The sequence below is a fragment of the Myxocyprinus asiaticus genome, chromosome 9 (assembly GCF_019703515.2).
Source record: "Myxocyprinus asiaticus isolate MX2 ecotype Aquarium Trade chromosome 9, UBuf_Myxa_2, whole genome shotgun sequence".
NCBI lineage: Eukaryota > Metazoa > Chordata > Actinopteri > Cypriniformes > Catostomidae > Myxocyprinus > Myxocyprinus asiaticus.
This window is the reverse complement of record NC_059352.1, coordinates 6,341,057-6,360,722: the sequence shown is the minus strand read 5'-3', so window position 1 is coordinate 6,360,722 and position 19,666 is coordinate 6,341,057. Positions and strand designations below refer to the sequence as shown.

The following is a 19,666-nucleotide window of genomic DNA, read 5'->3' as shown; positions in this document are numbered from 1 at the left end:
GTTGGTCACCAGCACACACAATCTTCTTCAGTTCCAATAAAATCATATGGCTTTGCAATAAAATAAGTAGATTTATAACACAACAAACTAACCCTTTTGTTGGTAGGGTTTTCTTCTCAGATTCCTTACTGACAGCAGCCTGTGAATGTTCAATAACAGCTGGCTTTTTCACCTCATGGTGTCCTACCACAGAATGATCTTCATCTATAACAGACTTCTTACTTTCAAAGACACTTGCATCTATCCTTGAGTCCAAAATCTGAAATATGATCAATTTGAGAAGAACACTTCAGCCAAGGTATTGTGTGTGATCTTTTTGATGTTAAAATACTTACTCCTATCCCAACTTGGGGTAACAAGTTACTGTACTCTGATTACTTTTACTGTAATTAAGTAACGTAAGGGATTACTTTGTGCACGCATGTGTGCTTCACCTTAAGTTGTGCCCTCAGCAGAATTTGACTGTCAGGACCTGCTCCATCTAAACCCAACCATTGGTCCATCAGTAGCTCTGGTTTTGAAAGCAGCTCTCTGATTGGTAGAATCAAAGAGCCCAAGGGCTGTTCCCATGCACTGGAAAGCTATGAGGGTGAAAGAAAAGCATTAAACAGGCATTATCTATTTTCAATGTTCGTAATTATCATATACAGTATCAACAGAGATGTAAAGTCCCTCTGTTTTTACCTTGATAATAAGAATCTCCTCTCTCGGGTTGTGAACAAGGAAGTGAAAAGCTTCACTCCACTGAGGAGATGCAGAACGCTCGCACACCTTTAAAGAGACCAGAAAAGAGCTTTGCTTATTCTTATAGGCCAGAAGTGGTACCAAACTACTGAGTTTTGTTAAAAGCACCAAATCTCACCTTGGTTTTATGAGAAATGTCACCAAGAACCAGCTCTGCAGCAGCTTTAGGCTCCTTTCCACTCTTCTTAAGCTGCACACATGAACACACATATGAACATGATTTTGACAATTCCATTTAATATAATGCAACTCTGTATTTGTGTCACATTTGCATGTGTACTGTATGTGTTTTTCAGATGTACCGGCAGGTCATGTGCTCTTTCTATGAGGATGTAGAGTAGAGCTGCTGACGGCACAGATTTGTTCTGGTACGAGTGTATGGACTGTAACTGCAGAGCCTGGACAATCACAGAATGATTTGATCAAAAAAATAAACACAATCTATTCAGTAGTGAGTAAACTAACTGATTGTCTATGCTAGGGTATCCCAACTGAGAATTGTTATCCACTAGAAGTTCATAATGAAATGCAGGGCATTCAGGAGATTGTAACAGAAATGCTAATGACAAGATAAAAGTAATAAAAATAATCTAAAGTAAAAATAAAATAATATAAATGTAAATTATCATATACATTTTTTACATTTAAAAAATGTGTAAAGTAAAAAAAAAATTATAACTTTATATAATTAAGTTATAACTAATTTAACTTTGCTCTTACATACAAAATTATCACTGAAATGCATAATTAATATTCATAACTTTATTGAAAGTTTATAATATTGTTTGGAATCTCAGGGTGGCTTCGAATTAATAAATGTGGTTTAATAAGGGTTCAGCAAACAAAAAACCCTTTGGAAAACCCAGGTCTGGGTAGATCTTAAATTTAATTTAATTCAATTTAATTTAATGTTGTATAATTTTTATAGTCTGGGTAAATCTTGTATTTAATTTAATTTAAAGTCAACTTATTAGAAAGTATTTTTCCTGTACAAAGAAATGTTTAAGCATTTCATGCAAAGATATCTCTGCCTTGATTTCCTGATAATTCTATATTAACTGTTATATAATATTAAAAACAACAAACATTAAAAAATACATGTTAAATATTTAACATTTAATAACACTAACCTTTTGCAGTTTGTCAGGTTGTGTTACTGTGGGAAGCCACTCAAGAACTAAATGAAGAAGACCATGTTTGACATCACTCAGAGAAAACCACTGACACAGAAGAAGAGAAAACAAATGAAACAAATACTACATTCAGAACATTACACAACATTATATATTCAGAAATCAATAATCAATTCAATATCACTAAATCATTTTCACTTTACTAGTACATAAAAGACAATCCTCAGTAAATGCCCCTTTTCAACAATCATGTATAAACGGTTCAAAAAACTCATTAAAATTGAAAGAAGAAAGAAATCAATAATGAAATACTCACCTGGTCCATAAACTGAGATTGAATGATTTCCTGTAAGCTGATCTTGATCCTATGTAAACATCCAGCATATATTTTACTGAGTTTTGACAAGTAAAATCCCATGAAATCACTAAATGTAAAAATTAGAGGTCGACCGATAGTTGATTTAGCAGATACCGATAACTAAGGTGTTGGAAAAGGCCGATAACCGATTAATCGGCCGATAGTCTTCAAAATTCATTTATAGAATGCTAAAAAGATTTCTTAGTCTTTCTTTACTAGTCCAAAAGATGTAAAATCCCAGATGTAGTTAATTGTTCAACAAAAATCCCCAAAATAATGAATAACTAGTAAGATGTGGTGCATAATGCAGGACTTTTAACTAAAAACAAGGCCAAAACACACAAGAAACTCTTATTTTGAAATGATGGCGACTTGGCTCCATTACAATTTCATTTACAAAATATGTATCGAAATGAGGATAAAAATATGGATCAATACTGTCAATGATGAAAGATTTAAATCTAGCAAATCCCCACATGATTGTTTACATTTCACCTCTAGAGGCCGCTGTTAAACTGTAGAATCAAGCCGTTCTAATTGTAAAATCCTCTAGCGTCTGCCACAAACAAAAACAGAGAAATAAAAAAATAAAAACTATAGGCAACTATCGGCACCGATTAATCGGTAAAACCGATATATCGGTCTACCTCTAGTAAAAATGCACACTGGTGTACTGCAATTAGCATCAGGGATGAGTGCAACTGATACTTTGGTCCACATACCTTCCTAAAAAGTCATCTTTGTCCATGTCTTTATCAAAGACCTCCACAAGAACATCTGGGGTCGAGTTTGAGGTCAAAACCAGCTGTGAAAAGCATTGATCACATGCCATTACATTTGAAACAGGTATATTTATTGTTCTGAAAACACTTTAACATGAGTAGACAACTAAGAGGACACCCACACTAATACGCTTTCGGTTAAAAACGCACTGATTTTGCTATGTTTAAATCTCTCATCCACAATGGAACAGGGTTTTTCTCCACCCAAAATGGAGACTTTTGAAAACACTCTAATACTGCATACTTTAGGAAATGGAGAACATATTAGTGTGGACATGGCCTAAAACTAAAAATCTGACCTTTGGGAGCCTTAACCTACCTCATACATCTCATTCCAGGTGGGGTTGAGGTTTTCCTTGATCACATGGCTTTTAAAGGTTTTGTCTCCGATTTGGATGTTAACATAGGGGTCACTTTTTCCTTTCACCATTCCACCCATCATGTTGTCCTTGGCAACCAGATCCTGAGCCTCCAAAAGAAGGATACGCAGCACACCCTGTTGGAGAGATGGTGAAGTATAACAATTAGGGCACTGAAAGGTCAAGAGAATATGGCACTTAAAGGCAATGTAAAGATAGTCTCACCTTAGTGCCAAAGCTGGGGTCATGGCTAGTCTTTTGAGGCCGAACGTCTTTAGAACTAGTGACCTTTGACTCCTCCACAGAAACACTAAGAGAAGCCTTTTTAGAAGACCTGTTTAACATGAAAAACACACAAAGACAGACATAAATCAATCTTTTTATGGTCATGGCCCATGATTACTGTGATTTTCCTAATGAATCAAGTTACATCTGGATAACCAAAAGCATATCAAGCCGTATGATGTTGTAACTCACTGTTCTACTGGTTTATCGGTGTCTTGTTCATTGGCTGTTGACTTTGATTCAGATGTTTTATTTGGTGCCATTGCATGACTAGATCCACCCACAGGGGAAGTGGAATCAGGGACTTTGCTGACATCCTGTAAATGAAAAAAATAAATGTTTAGCAAAACCACATACATTTAAGTTAAATAAAATGAAATATTACAATAAATAAAAATTATATAAAAACATGCATTAAATAATAATAATAATAATAATAATAATAATAAACAACAATGAATAAATTACAAAGAAGAAAATAAAAAATAGCTAAATGTCTTTGTAATGTAGCTGCTGGCACTGGCAATGACGAAGACGATGAAGACGTGATAAAGATGAACCCAAGTGCAATTTATTTACATACGTGAAATCCAAAATGTGTATCCCAAACATAATAAACAAACAGCATAGCATAGCATGGCATGGCATGGCATGGCATGGCATGGCATGGCATGGCATGGCATGGCATGGCATGGCATATTGCTAAACACATACAATACTTGACCAAGGACAATGGAAAACATGAGGGTATACATACATGGACATGGGAGAACAAACCAATGAACAAACAGAACTCTAATCAAGATAACAAGACAATCAGCCAATGAAAACAAGACACATGAACATGAAGGGAAAACATGACATCACATGACAAGGGAATCACATGACATAAAACAGGAACTAGAATTTTCAAAATAAAAAACATGAAATACAAGAATCAACAAAATACACATGACAGTCTTTAAGTGACTTTTAATATAGTCACATGCAAAAACTAACTTTGATTTCAAGAAGTTTTTACAAAAAAATTAAAGTTAAAAATTACTATAAATAAAAAAATAAAAACATACATTAAATAATAATAATAATAATAATAATAATAATAATAAAAATAAAATAATAAAATAAACAAAAGCTAGCCTTTAAGTGACATGCAAAATTCACTTTGGTTTCAAGTAGTGTTTAAATTTGATATAATAAAAGAAAATGTATAAATATAATACAATTAAATAAAAAATGACAATAAATAAAAATAAATGAAAACATACATTAAATAATAATATTAAACAAGCAAATAAATAAAGAATAAAAAATAGATAAATGTCTTTGTGACTTTTGATATGGTCACATGCAAAAACTAACTTTGGTTTCAAGCAGTTTTTAAATCTAAATAAAATAACATTAAATAAAATATTACTATAAATAAAAAACATGCATTAAATAAAATAATAATTTTTTAAAATAAAATGAAAAATGGCAAATGTGACTTTTGATACAATAGATACATGTAAAAACTAACCTTGGTTTCAAGCTGTGTTTTAGGAGTGGATGGTGTAAGATGATGATGATCAGTGACATGAGCGGCTGTTTGTTTTTTATGTTCTTCAGGCAGTGATACAGAGACAGGTAAAGCCTCCCTGTTGGTCACCAGCACACACAATCTTCTTCAGTTCCAATAAAATCATATGGCTTTGCAATAAAATAAGTAGATTTATAACACAACAAACTAACCCTTTTGTTGGTAGGGTTTTCTTCTCAGATTCCTTACTGACAGCAGCCTGTGAATGTTCAATAACAGCTGGCTTTTTCACCTCATGGTGTCCTACCACAGAATGATCTTCATCTATAACAGACTTCTTACTTTCAAAGACACTTGCATCTATCCTTGAGTCCAAAATCTGAAATATGATCAATTTGAGAAGAACACTTCAGCCAAGGTATTGTGTGTGATCTTTTTGATGTTAAAATACTTACTCCTATCCCAACTTGGGGTAACAAGTTACTGTACTCTGATTACTTTTACTGTAATTAAGTAACGTAAGGGATTACTTTGTGCGCGCATGTGTGCTTCACCTTGAGTTGTGCCCTCAGCAGAATTTGACTGTCAGGACCTGCTCCATCTAAACCCAACCATTGGTCCATCAGTAGCTCTGGTTTTGAAAGCAGCTCTCTGATTGGTAGAATCAAAGAGCCCAAGGGCTGTTCCCATGCACTGGAAAGCTATGAGGGTGAAAGAAAAGCATTAAATAGGCATTATCTATTTTCAATGTTCGTAATTATCATATACAGTATCAACAGAGATGTAAAGTCCCTCTGTTTTTACCTTGATAATAAGAATCTCCTCTCTCGGGTTGTGAACAAGGAAGTGAAAAGCTTCACTCCACTGAGGAGATGCAGAACGCTCGCACACCTTTAAAGAGACCAGAAAAGAGCTTTGCTTATTCTTATAGGCCAGAAGTGGTACCAAACTGCTGAGTTTTGTAAAAAGCACTAAATCTCACCTTGGTTTTATGAGAAATTTCACCAAGAACCAGCTCTGCAGCAGCTTTAGGCTCCTTTCCACTCTTCTTAAGCTGCACACATGAACACACATATGAACATGATTTTGACAATTCCATTTAATATAATGCAACTCTGTATTTGTGTCACATTTGCATGTGTACTGTATGTGTTTTTCAGATGTACCGGCAGGTCATGTGCTCTTTCTATGAGGATGTAGAGTAGAGCTGCTGACGGCACAGATTTGTTCTGGTACGAGTGTATGGACTGTAACTGCAGAGCCTGGACAATCACAGAATGATTTGATCAAAAAAATAAACACAATCTATTCAGTAGTGAGTAAACTGATTGTCTATGCTAGGGTTTCCCAACTGAGAATTGTTATCCACTAGAAGTTCATAATGAAATGCAGGGCATTCAGGAGATTGTAACAGAAATGCTAATGACAAGATAAAAGTAATAAAAATAATATGAAGTAAAAATAAAATAATTTAAAATGTAAATTATTATAAATATTTTTTTTACATTTAAAAAAATGTGTAAAGTAAAAAAACAATATATAACTTAATAGTTATATACTAATTTAATTAGTTATAATTAAGTTATAACTAATTTAACTTTGCTCTTACATACAAAATTATCAATGAAATGCATAATTAATATTCATAACTTTATTGAAAGTTTATAATATTGTTTGGAATCTCAGGGTGGCTTCGAATTAATAAATGTGGTTTAATAAGGGTTCAGCAAACAAAAAAGCATTGGAAAATGTCATGGTTACTTGTGTAACCTCCGTTCCCTGATGGAGGGAACGAGATGTTGTGTCGATGTAGTGACACTAGGGGTCACTCTTGGGAGCCCGAGACACCTCTGGTCTTTGATAAAAGGCCAATGAAAATTAGCGAGTGGTATTTGCATGCCACTCCCCCGGACATACGGGTATAAAAGGAGCTGGTATGCAACCACTCATGCAGGTTTTATGCTGAGGAGCCGATATAAGGTCCGGCCATTTCAGCGGGTAGTTCAGCGTTGTGGCAGGAGGGACACAACGTCTCGTTCCCTCCATACGGGAATGGAGGTTACACAAGTAACCATGACATTCCCTATCTGTCACTCACTCGACGTTGTGTCGATGTAGTGACACTAGTGGTCCCTATTCGAAACACCACAATTGGCTGAACTGTGTTACGTGAACTGGCGGTGTGTGGTGGGCAGACTACTGTGTGCCTCATAGCCAGCAGACCATGTGGAGAGTCTTCAAGTTAGATCCTACCCAACGGGGGAAGAGTTACTACAAACATGGAGACTGGGGCAGAGGGGCTCTGCCCTAGGAAGACGCAGTTTGCCAACAGGGAAATGAACTAGCGGAAGATATATATCACATAGGGTTAGCCTTACAGGGAACCGCCACATGCGGAGCACCTACCCCAAAACAGGACTCTTAGTTAGCACGTGTACTGGGCCGGCAGCGAGTCTCTCCGAAAACTCGACTGCCACAGGGCTCGGAGGAAGTCAACCAGGGAACAAAGTTTGTGAACACTACTGGGAATTAATGGCACATGTCTTCAGCTCAAAAGGAGGTGGAAAGCACTATGTGCAAGCGATACACCCGGCCAGCTATTCCGGGCTTATCCGCTTGTGTTGCGTGCCACTACCTGGGACGAAACTGGTTCCACCCGGAGGTTGTAGAACCTTGCAAAGGTGTTGGGTGTTGCCCAGCCCGCTGCTCTGCAAATGTCTGTTAGAGAGGCACCTCTGGCCAGGGCCCAGGAAGCCGCTACACCCCTGGTAGAATGGGCTCGTAGCCCTACCGGGGGCGGCATGTCCTGGGCGAGATATGCCATAGTTATGGCGTCAATGAGCCAGTGGGCGATCCTCTGCTTGAAGACAGCGTTTCCTTTCCGCTGTGCACCAAAGCAGACAAAGAGCTGCTCAGAGATTCTAAAGCTCTGCGTGCAATCCAAATAGATGCGTAAAGCGCGCACCAGACACAGCAACGACAGGGCTGGGTCTGCCTCCCCCTGGGGCAGCGCTTGCAGGTTCACCACCTGGTCCCTAAAAGGGGTGGTGGGAACCTTGGGCACATAGCCCGGTCGGGGTCTCAGGATCATGTGAGTGTAACCCGGACTGAACTCCAGGTACGTTTCGCTGACAGAGAACGCTTGCAGGTCACCTACCCTCTTGATGGAAGTGAGCGCAGTCAGGAGGGCAGTCTTCAAGGAGAGTGCCTTAAGCTCGGCTGACTGCAAATGCTCAAAGGGGGCTCTCTGTAGACCCTGAAGGACTACAGAGAGGTCCCATGAGGGAACAAGGCATGGTCTGGAGGGATTCAGCCTCCTGGCGCCTCTTAGGAACCTGATGATCAGGTCGTGCTTCCCCAAGGACTTACAGTCGACTGCATCGTGGTGTGCTGCTATGGCGGCAACGTACACCTTCAAGATGGAAGGGGACAGCCTCCCTTCCAACCTCTCCTGCAGGAAGGAAAGCACCGATCCGACTGCGCATCTCTGGGGGTCTTCGCGTCGGGAAGAACACCACTTAGCGAACAGACCCCACTTCAAGGCATACAGGCGCCTCGTAGAGCGGGCCCTGGCCTGAGTAATCGTGTCTATCACCGTGGGTGGTAGACCGCTTAGGTCTTCCGCGTCCCGTCCAGGGGCCAGACGTGGAGATTCCAGAGGTCTGGGCACGGGTGCCAGAGGGTGCCCCATCCCTGAGAAAGAAGGTCCTTCCTCAGGGGAATTCGCCAGGGGGGAGCTGTCGTGAGGAGCGTGAGGTCCAAGAACCATGTCTGGGTGGGCCAGTAGGGTGCTACCAGGACGACCTGCTCCTCGTCCTCCCTGACCTTGCACAGGGTCTGTGCAAGCAGGCTCACTGGGGGAAACGCATATTTGCGTAGGCAAGGGGGCCAGCTGTGTGCCAGTGCGTCTATGCCGAGGGGAGCCTCGGTGAGGGCGTACCAGGGCAGGCAGTGGGAGGATTCTTGGGAGGCGAACAGATCCACCTGTGCCTGTCCGAATCGACTCCAAATCAGATGGACCACCTGAGGGTGGAGTCTCCACTCTCCCCTGAGGGTAACCTGCCATGACAGCGTGTCCGCTGTCGTGTTGAGTTTGCCCGGGATGTGAGTGGCTCGCAGCGACTTGAAGTGCTTCTGACTCCAGAGGAGGAGACGGCGGGCGAGTTGTGACATACAACGAGAGTGCAGACCGCCTTGGCGGTTGACATATGCTACCGTTGCCATGCTGTCTGTCCGAACTATCACGTGCTTGCCCTGGATCAACGGCCGGAACCTCCGCAGGGTGAGCAGAATTGCCAATAACTCGAGGCAGTTGATGTGCCAATGCAGTCCAGAGGCCGGCGGCTGCATGCTCATTGCAAACAGCGCCCCAGCCCGTTTTGAAGGCATCTGTCGTGACCACGACGCGCCTGGAGACCAGTTCTAAAGGAAAACCTGCTCGTAGAAACGAGAGGTCGGTCCAAGGGCTGAAAAGACAGTGACAGACCGGTGTGATGGCCACGCGATGTGTCCCGTGGCGCCATGCCCATCTCGGGACTTGAGTCTGGAGCCAGTGCTGAAGCGGCCTCATATGCATCAACCCGAGTGGGGTGGCCACCGCCGAAGACGCCATATGCCCCAGGAGCCTCTGAAAAAGTTTCAGTGGAACCACTGTTTTCTGTTTGAACGCCTTCAAACAGGCCAGCACTGACTGGGCACGCTCATTCGTAAGGCGCACCGTCAAGGAGACTGAGTCCAACTCCAAACCGAGAAAAGAGATGCTGTGAACCGGGAGGAGCTTGCTTTTTTCCCAGTTGACCCGAAGCCCTAGTCGGCTGAGGTGTGAGAGCACCAGGTCCCTGTGTGCGCACAACATGTCTCGAGAGTGAGCTAGGATTAGTCAGTCGTCGAGATAGTTGAGAATGCGAATGCCCACCTCCCTTAACGGGGTAAAGGCAGCCTCTGTGATCTTCGTAAAGACGCGAGGAGAACTGCTGGGCAAAGTCCTCGATGGTGTCGCCGAATAGGCCCGCCTGGGAAATGGGGGCAGCAAGGAACCGTGTCTTGTCGGCCTCGCCCATCTCGACCAGGTTGAGACAAAGGTGCCGCTCCTGGACCACTAGTGTGGCCATAGTCCGCCCAAGAGACCGCGCCGTGACCTTCGTCGCTCGGAGAGCGAGGTCGGTCACCGAGCGCAGTTCCTGCATCAAGTCTGGGGCGGAACTACCCTCGTGCAGTTCTTTCAGCAACTTGACTTGGTGGACCTGCAGGAGAGCCATGGCGTGCAGGGTAGAGGCGGCTTGTCCAGCAGCGCTGTAGGCTTTAGCCGTCAGGGACGACGTGAGCCTACAGGGCTTGGACGGGAGCTTAGGGCGTCCGCGCCAGGTGGCGGCGCTCTGCGGGCATAGGTGCACCGCGAGTGCCTTATCCACCAGGGAAAATCGCCGTATAGCCCCTGGCCGCCCCGCCATCGAGGGTAGTGAGAGCGGGGGACCTGCGGAATCGGGGCCGGGCAGTAAAAGGTGCCTCCCACGACTTCGTCAGCTCCTTGTGCACTTCCGAGAAGAATGGCACTGGAGCGAGGCGTGGCTGCTTTGAGCGGCGCCGCGAGCCCAGAAACCAATCATCAAGCCGCGAGGGTTCAGGGGAGAGCGGACGGTTCCGCTCTAACCTGACGCTCGCGGCCGCCCGGGAAAGCATGTCCATAATTTCGGCATTGGCCTGTGACTGGGCAATCCTCCCCGAAGGGGGAAGCCCAGCTGAGGCTTCTGTGTCCGACTGGACAAGCCGCTCTCTGATGCTGCGCTCGAGAGCTCATCATCTTCGTGGGCTCCGAACAAGAAGCCAGACTCGCCATGAGACGAGCCGGCAAACTCATCTGGAAGCCCGACTGGGGCAGATGAGCATGCTGGGGAATGGGAGGTCCGCAGGGGGATACCCGGCGGAGACGATCCCATTGGGGTCCCCAAATCGCCCCCAGTGCTAGCCGCGCTGGCCTCATACCTGTAGGTAGAAGGACCGAGGCGGGGAGCCGCTGGGGTGGCTTGCTTTCTTACAAAAGTAAGCCGCGACCGCAACGTTGCCATGGTCATGTTCTCGCAGTAAGAACATGAACCATCCACAAATGCTGCCTCCATGAGGGTCGCGCCCAGACACAAAAGACAGCGATCATGACCATCCGAAGTTGAGAGATAATGACCGCAACCAGGAATAACACACAACAGAAAAGGCATCTTTAAAAAGACGCGTCTTTAAAAAGACGTTCCGTGTGTGCCGCTCTTTTAGAGAAATATATACTCTTTTAGAGGAGGAAAAGCTCTTTCAGAAAATATACTCTCTTGTTTTTCTGCCGAAGCACCAAGGGGCATTCACTGCCGTGCACCAGTGCAGAGGAGGGAGATGCCGCTGAAATGCGCCATCAGATCCAGCAGAGGTGAATGAACAGTAGTATTCAGCTCAATGAGCATGACCGTTCGGCTCCGAAGAGAAAATCTGAATGAGTGGTTGCATACCAGCTCCTTTTATACCCGTATGTCCGGGGGAGTGGCATGCAAATACCACTCGCCAATTTTCATTGGCCTTTTATCAAAGACCAGAGGTGTCTCGGGCTCCCAAGAGTGACCCCTAGCGTCACTACATCGACACAACGTCGAGTGAGTGACAGATAGGGAACCCAGGTCTGGGTAGATCTTAATTTAATTTAATGTTGTATAATTTTTATAGTCTGGGTAAATCTTGTATTTAATTTAATTTAAAGTCAACTTATTAGAAAGTATTTTTCCTGTACAAAGAAATGTTTTAGCATTTCATGCAAAGATATCTCTGCCTTGATTTCCTGATAATTCTATATTAACTGTTATATAATATTAAAAACAACAAACATAAAAAAATACATGTTAAATATTTAACATTTAATAACACTAACCTTTTGCAGTTTGTCAGGTTGTGTTACTGTGGGAAGCCACTCAAGAACTAAATGAAGACGACCATGTTTGACATCACTCAGAGAAAACCACTGACAGGAGAAAACAAATGAAACAAATACTACATTCAGAACATTACACAACATTATATATTCAGAAATCAATAATCAATTCAATATCACTAAATCATTTTCACTTTACTAGTACATAAAAGACAATCCTCAGTAAATGCCCCTTTTCAACAATCATGTATAAACGGTTCAAAAAACACTCATTAAAATTGAATGAAGAAAGAAATCAATAATGAAATACTCACCTGGTCCATAAACTGAGATTGAATGATTTCCTGTAAGCTGATCTTGATCCTATGTAAACATCCAGCACATATTTTACTGAGTTTTGACAAGTAAAATCCCATGAAATTGCTAAATGTAAAAATTAGAGGTCGACCGATAGTTGATTTAGCAGATACCAATAACTAAGGTGTTGGAAAAGGTCGATAACCGATTAATCGGCCGATAGTCTTCAAAATTCATTTATAGAATGCTAAAAAGATTTCTTAGTCTTTCTTTACTAGTCCAAAAGACATAAAATCCCAGATGCAGTTAATAGTTCAACCAAAATCCCCAAAATAATGAATAACTAGTAAGATGTGGTGCATAATGCAGGACTTTTAACTAAAAACAAGGCCAAAACACACAAGAAACTCTTATTTTGAAATGATGGTGACTTAGCTCCATTACAATTGCATTTACAAAATATGTATGGAAATAAGGATAAAAATATGGATCAATACTGTCAATGATGAAAGATTTAAATCTAGCAAATCCCCACATGATTGTTTACATTTCACCTCTAGAGGCCGCTGTTAAACTGTAGAATCAAGCCGTTCTAATTGTAAAATCCTCTAGCGTCTGCCACAAACAAAAACAGAGAAATAAAAAAAAAAAAACTATTGGCAACTATTGGCATAGATTTTTGCAGTTAACCGATAGTTCAAAAAAGCAACTATCAGCACCGATTAATCGGTAAAACCGATATATCGGTCTACCTCTAGTAAAAATGCACACTGGTGTCCTGCAATTAGCATCAGGGTGAGTGCAACTGATATTTTGGTCCACATACCTTCCTAAAAAGTCATCTTTGTCCATGTCTTTATCAAAGACCTCCACAAGAACATCTGGGGTCGAGTTTGAGGTCAAAACCAGCTGTGAAAAGCATTGATCACATGCCATTACATTTGAAACAGGTATATTTATTGTTCTGAAAACACTTTAACATGAGTAGACAACTAAGGGGATACCCACACTAATACACTTTCGGTTAAAAACGCACTGATTTTGCTATGTTTAAATCTCTCATCCACAATGGAACAGGGTTTTCCTCCACCCAAAATGGAGACTTTTGAAAACACTCTAATACTGCATACTTTAGGAAATGGAGAACATATTAGTGTGGACATGGCCTAAAACTAAAAATCTGACCTTTGGGAGCCTTAACCTACCTCATACATCTCATTCCAGGTGGGGTTGAGGTTTTCCTTGATCACATGGCTTTTAAAGGTTTTGTCTCCGATTTGGATGTTAACATAGGGGTCACTTTTTCCTTTCACCATTCCACCCATCATGTTGTCCTTGGCAACCAGATCCTGAGCCTCCAAAAGAAGGATACGCAGCACACCCTATTGGAGAGATGGTGAAGAATAACAACTAGGGCACTGAAAGGTCAAGAGAATACGGTACTTAAAGGCAATGTAAAGATAGTCTCACCTTAGTGCCAAAGCTGGGGTCATGGCTAGTCTTCTGAGGCCGAACGTCTTTAGAACTAGTGACCTTTGACTCCTCCACAGAAACACTAAGAGAAGCCTTTTTAGAAGACCTGTTTAACATGAAAAACACATAAAGACAGACATAAATCAATCTTTTTATGGTCATGGCCCATGATTACTGTGATTTTCCTAATGAATCAAGTTACATCTGGATAACCAAAAGCATATCAAGCCGTATGATGTTGTAACTCACTGTTCTACTGGTTTATCGGTGTCTTGTTCATTGGCTGCTGACTTTGATTCGGATGTTTTATTTGGTGCCATTGCATGACCAGATCCACCTACAGGGGAAGTGGAATCAGGGACTTTGCTGACATCCTGTAAATGAAAAAAAAATATGTTTAGCAAAACCACATATATTTAAGTTAAATAAAATGAAATATTACAATAAATAAAAATTATATAAAAACATGCATTAAATAATAATAATAATAATAACAATGAATAAATTACAAAGAAGAAAATAAAAAATAGCTAAATGTCTTTGTAATGTAGCTGCTGGCACTGGCAATGACGAAGACGATGAAGACGTGATAAAGATGAACCCAAGTGCATTTATTTACATACGTGAAATCCAAAACGTGTATCCCAAACATAATAAACATAAACAGCATGGCATGGCATGGCATGGCATGGCATGGCATGGCATGGCATGGCATGGCATGGCATGGCATGGCATGTTGCTAAACACATACAATACTTGACCAAGGACAATGGAAAACATGAGGGTATACATACATGGACATGGGAGAACAAACCAATGAACAAACAGAACTCTAATCAAGATAACAAGACAATCAACCAATGAAAACAAGACACATGAACATGAAGGGAAAACATGACATCACATGACAAGGGGATCACATGACATAAAACAGGAACTAGAATTTTCAAAATAAAAGACATGAAATACAAGAATCAACAAAATACACATGACAGTCTTTAAGTGAATTTTAATATAGTCACATGCAAAAACTAACTTTGATTTCAAGAAGTTTTTACAAAAAAATAAAGTTAAAAATTACTATAAATAAAAAAATAAAATAAAAACATACATTAAATAATAATAATAATAATAATAAAAATAAAATAATAAAATAAACAAAAGCTAGCCTTTAAGTGACATGCAAAATTCACTTTGGTTTCAAGTAGTGTTTAAATTTTATATAATAAAAGAAAATGTATAAATATAATACAATTAAATAAAAAAATGACAATAAATAAAAATAAATGAAAACACACATTAAATAATAATATTAAACAAGCAAATAAATAAAGAATAAAAAATATATAAATGTCTTTAAGTGACTTTTGATATGGTCACATGCAAAAACTAACTTTGGTTTCAAGCAGTTTTTAAATGTAAATAAAATAACATTAAATAAAATATTACTATAAATAAAAAAACATGCATTAAATAAAATAAAAAATGGCAAAATGTCTCTGTGACTTTTGATACAGTAGATACATGTAAAAACTAACCTTGGTTTCAAGCTGTGTTTTAGGAGTGGATGGTGTAAGATGATGATCATCAGTGACATGAGCGGCTGTTTGTTTTTTATGTTCTTCAGGCAGTGATACAGAGACAGGTAAAGTCACCCTGTTGGTCACCAGCACACACAATCTTCTTCAGTTCCAATAAAATCATATGGCTTTGCAATAAAATAAGTAGATTTATAACACAACAAACTAACCCTTTTGTTGGTAGGGTTTTCTTCTCAGATTCCTTACTGACAGCAGCCTGTGAATGCTCAATAACAGCTGGCTTTTTCACCTCATGGTGTCCTACCACAGAATGATCTTCATCTATAACAGACTTCTTACTTTCAAAGACACTTGCATCTATCCTTGAGTCCAAAATCTGAAATATGATCAATTTGAGAAGAACACTTCAGCCAAGGTATTGTGTGTGATCTTTTTGATGTTAAAATACTTACTCCTATCCCAACTTGGGGTAACAAGTTACTGTACTCTGATTACTTTTACTGTAATTAAGTAACGTAAGGGATTAATTTGTGCACGCATGTGTGCTTCACCTTAAGTTGTGCCCTCAGCAGAATTTGACTGTCAGGACCTGCTCCATCTAAACCCAACCATTGGTCCATCAGTAGCTCTGGTTTTGAAAGCAGCTCTCTGATTGGTAGAATCAAAGAGCCCAAGGGCTGTTCCCATGCACTGGAAAGCTATGAGGGTGAAAGAAAAGCATTAAATAGGCATTATCTATTTTCAATGTTCGTAATTATCATATACAGTATCAACAGTGATGTAAACTCCCTCTGTTTTTACCTTGATAATAAGAATCTCCTCTCTCGGGTTGTGAACAAGGAAGTGAAAAGCTTCACTCCACTGAGGAGATGCAGAACGCTCGCACACCTTTAAAGAGACCAGAAAAGAGCTTTGCTTATTCTTATAGGCCAGAAGTGGTACCAAACTACTGAGTTTTGTAAAAAGCACTAAATCTCACCTTGGTTTTATGAGAAATGTCACCAAGAACCAGCTCTGCAGCAGCTTTAGGCTCCTTTCCACTCTTCTTAAGCTGCACACATGAACACACATATGAACATGATTTTGACAATTCCATTTAATATAATGCAACTCTGTATTTGTGTCACATTTGCATGTGTACTGTATGTGTTTTTCAGATGTACCGGCAGGTCATGTGCTCTTTCTATGAGGATGTAGAGTAGAGCTGCTGACGGCACAGATTTGTTCTGGTACGAGTGTAAGGACTGTAACCGCAGAGCCTGGACAATCACAGAATGATTTGATCAAAAAAATAAACACAATCTATTCAGTAGTGAGTAAACTAACTGATTGTCTATGCTAGGGTTTCCCAACTGAGAATTGTTATCCACTAGAAGTTCATAATGAAATGCAGGGCATTCAGGAGATTGTAACAGAAATGCTAATGACAAGATAAAAGTAATAAAAATAATCTAAAGTAAAAATAAAATAATATAAATGTAAATTATCATATTTTTTTTTTACATTTAAAAAAATGTGTAAAGTAAAAACAATATATAACTTTATATAATTAAGTTATAACTAATTTAACTTTGCTCTTACATTCAAAATTAGCCCTACAAATTTAGGATTCATTTTTATATATTTATTGAAAGGTTAGAATATTGTTTGTAATCTCAGGGGGATTTAAAGTAAATAAATTTGGTTCATAAGGGTTCAGCAGACAAAAAAGGATTGGAAATGTGTATTTAATTAAAATTATTAAAGTATTTTTCATGTACAAAGAAAAAAAAACCGTTTTAGCAATACATGTAAAGATATCTCTGCCTTGATTTCCTGATAATTCTATATTAACTGTTATATAATATTAAAAACAACAAACATAAAAAAATACATGTTAAATATTTAACATTTAATAACGCTAACCTTTTGCAGTTTGTCAGGTTGTGTTACTGTGGGAAGCCACTCAAGAACTAAATGAAGACGACCATGTTTGACATCACTCAGAGAAAACCACTGACACAGAAGAAGAGAAAACAAATGAAACAAATACTACATTCAGAACATTACACAACATTATATATTCAGAAATCAATAATCAATTCAATATCACTAAATCATTTTCACTTTACTAGTACATAAAAGACAATCCTCAGTAAATGCCCCTTTTCAACAATCATGTATAAACGGTTCAAAAAACACTCATTAAAATTGAAAGAAGAAAGAAATCAATAATGAAATACTCACCTGGTCCATAAACTGAGATTGAATGATTTCCTGTAAGCTGATCTTGATCCTATGTAAACATCCAGCACATATTTTACTGAGTTTTGACAAGTAAAATCCCATGAAATTGCTAAATGTAAAAATTAGAGGTCGACCGATAGTTGACTTAGCAGATACTGATAACTAAGGTGTTGGAAAAGGCCAATAACCGATTAATCGGCCGATAGTTTTCAAAATTCATTTATAGAATGCTAAAACGTTTTCTTATGAATGAATGAATGAATGAACGTTAAATTTATATAGTGCTTTCAAGACACTCAAAGCGCTTTACGTAGTATAGGGGGACTCTCCTCAACCACAACCAGTGTGCAGCATCCACCTGGATGATGCGACGGCAGCCATAGTGCACCAGTACGCTCACCACACACCAGATATTGGTGGAGAGGAGAGGGTAGAGTGATAGAGCCAATTCATGGATGGGGATTATTTGGAGGCCATGACTGATAAGGGCCCATGGGGGGAATTTGGCCAGGACACCGGGGTTACACCCCTACTCTTTGCGAGAAGTGCCTTGGGGTTTTTAACGACCACAGAGAGTCAGGACCTAAGTTTAACATCTCATCCGAAGGACGGTGCCTTTTTACAGTATGCTGACCCCATCACTATACTGGGGCATTAGGGCCCACATAGAAAGCTGGATGAGCACCTCCTGCTGGCCTCACTAACAACTCATCCAGCAGCAACCATAGTTTTCCCCAGGAGGTCTTCCATCCAGGTACTAACAAGGCTCAACCCTGCTTAGCTTCAGTGGGCAACCAGTTTACAGCAACAGGGTGATATGGCTGCTAGTTAGTCTTAATCTTTCCTTACTAGTCCTAAATAAATAAAATCCCAGATGCAGTTAATTGTTCAACCAAAATTCCAATAACAATTAATAACTAATAAGATTTGGTGCATAATGCAGGACTTTTAACTAAAAACAAGGCCAAAACACACAAGAAACTCTTATTTTGAAATGATGGTGACTTAGCTCCATTACAATTGCATTTACAAAATATGTATCGAAATGAGGATAAAAATATGGATCAATACTGTCAATGATGAAAGATTTAAATCTAGCAAATCCCCACGTGATTGTTTACATTTCACCTCTAGAGGCCGCTGTTAAACTGTAGAATCAAGCCGTTCTAACTGTAGAATCCTCTAGTGTCTGCCACAAACAAAAACAGAGAAATAAAAAAAAAACTATAGGCAACTATCAGCATAGATTTTTGCAGATAACCGATAGTTCAAAAAAGCATCTATTGGCACCGATTAATCGGTAAAACCGATATATCGGTCTACCTCTAGTAAAAATGCACACTGGTGTCCTGCAATTAGCATCAGGGTGAGTGCAACTGATACTTTGGTCCACATACCTTCCTAAAAAGTCATCTTTGTCCATGTCTTTATCAAAGACCTCCACAAGAACATCTGGGGTCGAGTTTGAGGCCAAAACCAGCTGTGAAAAGCATTGATCACATGCCATTACATTTGAAACAGGTATATTTATTGTTCTGAAAACACTTTAACATGAGTAGACAACTAAGGGGACACCCACACTAATACACTTTCGGTTAAAAACGCACTGATTTTGCTACGTTTACATCTCTCATCCACAATGGAACAGGGTTTTCCTCCACCCAAAATGGAGACTTTGGAAAATGCTCTCTAATACTGCATACTTTAGGAAATGGAGAACATATTAGTGTTGACATGGCCTAAAACTAAAAATCTGACCTTTGGGAGCCTTAACCTACCTCATACATCTCGTTCCAGGTGGGGTTGAGGTTTTCCTTGATCACATGGCTTTTAAAGGTTTTGTCTCCGATTTGGATGTTAACATAGGGGTCACTTTTTCCCTTCACCATTCCACCCATCGTGTTGTCCTTGGCAACCAAATTTTGAGCCTCAAGCAGGTGGAGACGGAGCAATCCCTAAAAAAAATAAAAGGCTTAATTAGTATTGAAGTATTGAAAACAATCAAAATCTTTTACATTAAAAAATAACACATCACTTTTCACTTT

General features: G+C 39.9%; 1 protein-coding gene across 4 annotated transcripts in view; it reads right to left on the bottom strand.

Annotated features, from left to right (window-relative positions):
• LOC127446426 (uncharacterized) overlaps positions 1 to 19,666 on the bottom strand; it is an 84,987-nt gene that overhangs the window by 22,602 nt on the left and 42,719 nt on the right. For all 4 annotated transcript variants that reach the window (XM_051707324.1, XM_051707326.1, XM_051707325.1 and 1 more), the window contains exons 28-60: positions 19,400 to 19,576; positions 19,019 to 19,101; positions 17,622 to 17,670; positions 17,301 to 17,390; positions 16,559 to 16,654; positions 16,375 to 16,446; positions 16,197 to 16,283; positions 15,947 to 16,093; positions 15,605 to 15,771; positions 15,393 to 15,510; positions 14,104 to 14,228; positions 13,852 to 13,960; positions 13,587 to 13,763; positions 13,208 to 13,290; positions 12,399 to 12,447; positions 12,085 to 12,174; positions 6,347 to 6,442; positions 6,163 to 6,234; positions 5,985 to 6,071; positions 5,735 to 5,881; positions 5,393 to 5,559; positions 5,181 to 5,298; positions 3,854 to 3,978; positions 3,602 to 3,710; positions 3,337 to 3,513; positions 2,958 to 3,040; positions 2,194 to 2,242; positions 1,875 to 1,964; positions 1,047 to 1,142; positions 863 to 934; positions 685 to 771; positions 435 to 581; positions 93 to 259 (exon numbers count right to left, since the gene is read on the bottom strand). In XM_051707324.1, coding sequence (XP_051563284.1) covers positions 93 to 259; positions 435 to 581; positions 685 to 771; positions 863 to 934; positions 1,047 to 1,142; positions 1,875 to 1,964; positions 2,194 to 2,242; positions 2,958 to 3,040; positions 3,337 to 3,513; positions 3,602 to 3,710; positions 3,854 to 3,978; positions 5,181 to 5,298; positions 5,393 to 5,559; positions 5,735 to 5,881; positions 5,985 to 6,071; positions 6,163 to 6,234; positions 6,347 to 6,442; positions 12,085 to 12,174; positions 12,399 to 12,447; positions 13,208 to 13,290; positions 13,587 to 13,763; positions 13,852 to 13,960; positions 14,104 to 14,228; positions 15,393 to 15,510; positions 15,605 to 15,771; positions 15,947 to 16,093; positions 16,197 to 16,283; positions 16,375 to 16,446; positions 16,559 to 16,654; positions 17,301 to 17,390; positions 17,622 to 17,670; positions 19,019 to 19,101; positions 19,400 to 19,576 — 3,608 coding nt within the window. The remainder of the gene's footprint in view (positions 1 to 92; positions 260 to 434; positions 582 to 684; positions 772 to 862; positions 935 to 1,046; positions 1,143 to 1,874; positions 1,965 to 2,193; positions 2,243 to 2,957; positions 3,041 to 3,336; positions 3,514 to 3,601; positions 3,711 to 3,853; positions 3,979 to 5,180; positions 5,299 to 5,392; positions 5,560 to 5,734; positions 5,882 to 5,984; positions 6,072 to 6,162; positions 6,235 to 6,346; positions 6,443 to 12,084; positions 12,175 to 12,398; positions 12,448 to 13,207; positions 13,291 to 13,586; positions 13,764 to 13,851; positions 13,961 to 14,103; positions 14,229 to 15,392; positions 15,511 to 15,604; positions 15,772 to 15,946; positions 16,094 to 16,196; positions 16,284 to 16,374; positions 16,447 to 16,558; positions 16,655 to 17,300; positions 17,391 to 17,621; positions 17,671 to 19,018; positions 19,102 to 19,399; positions 19,577 to 19,666) is intronic.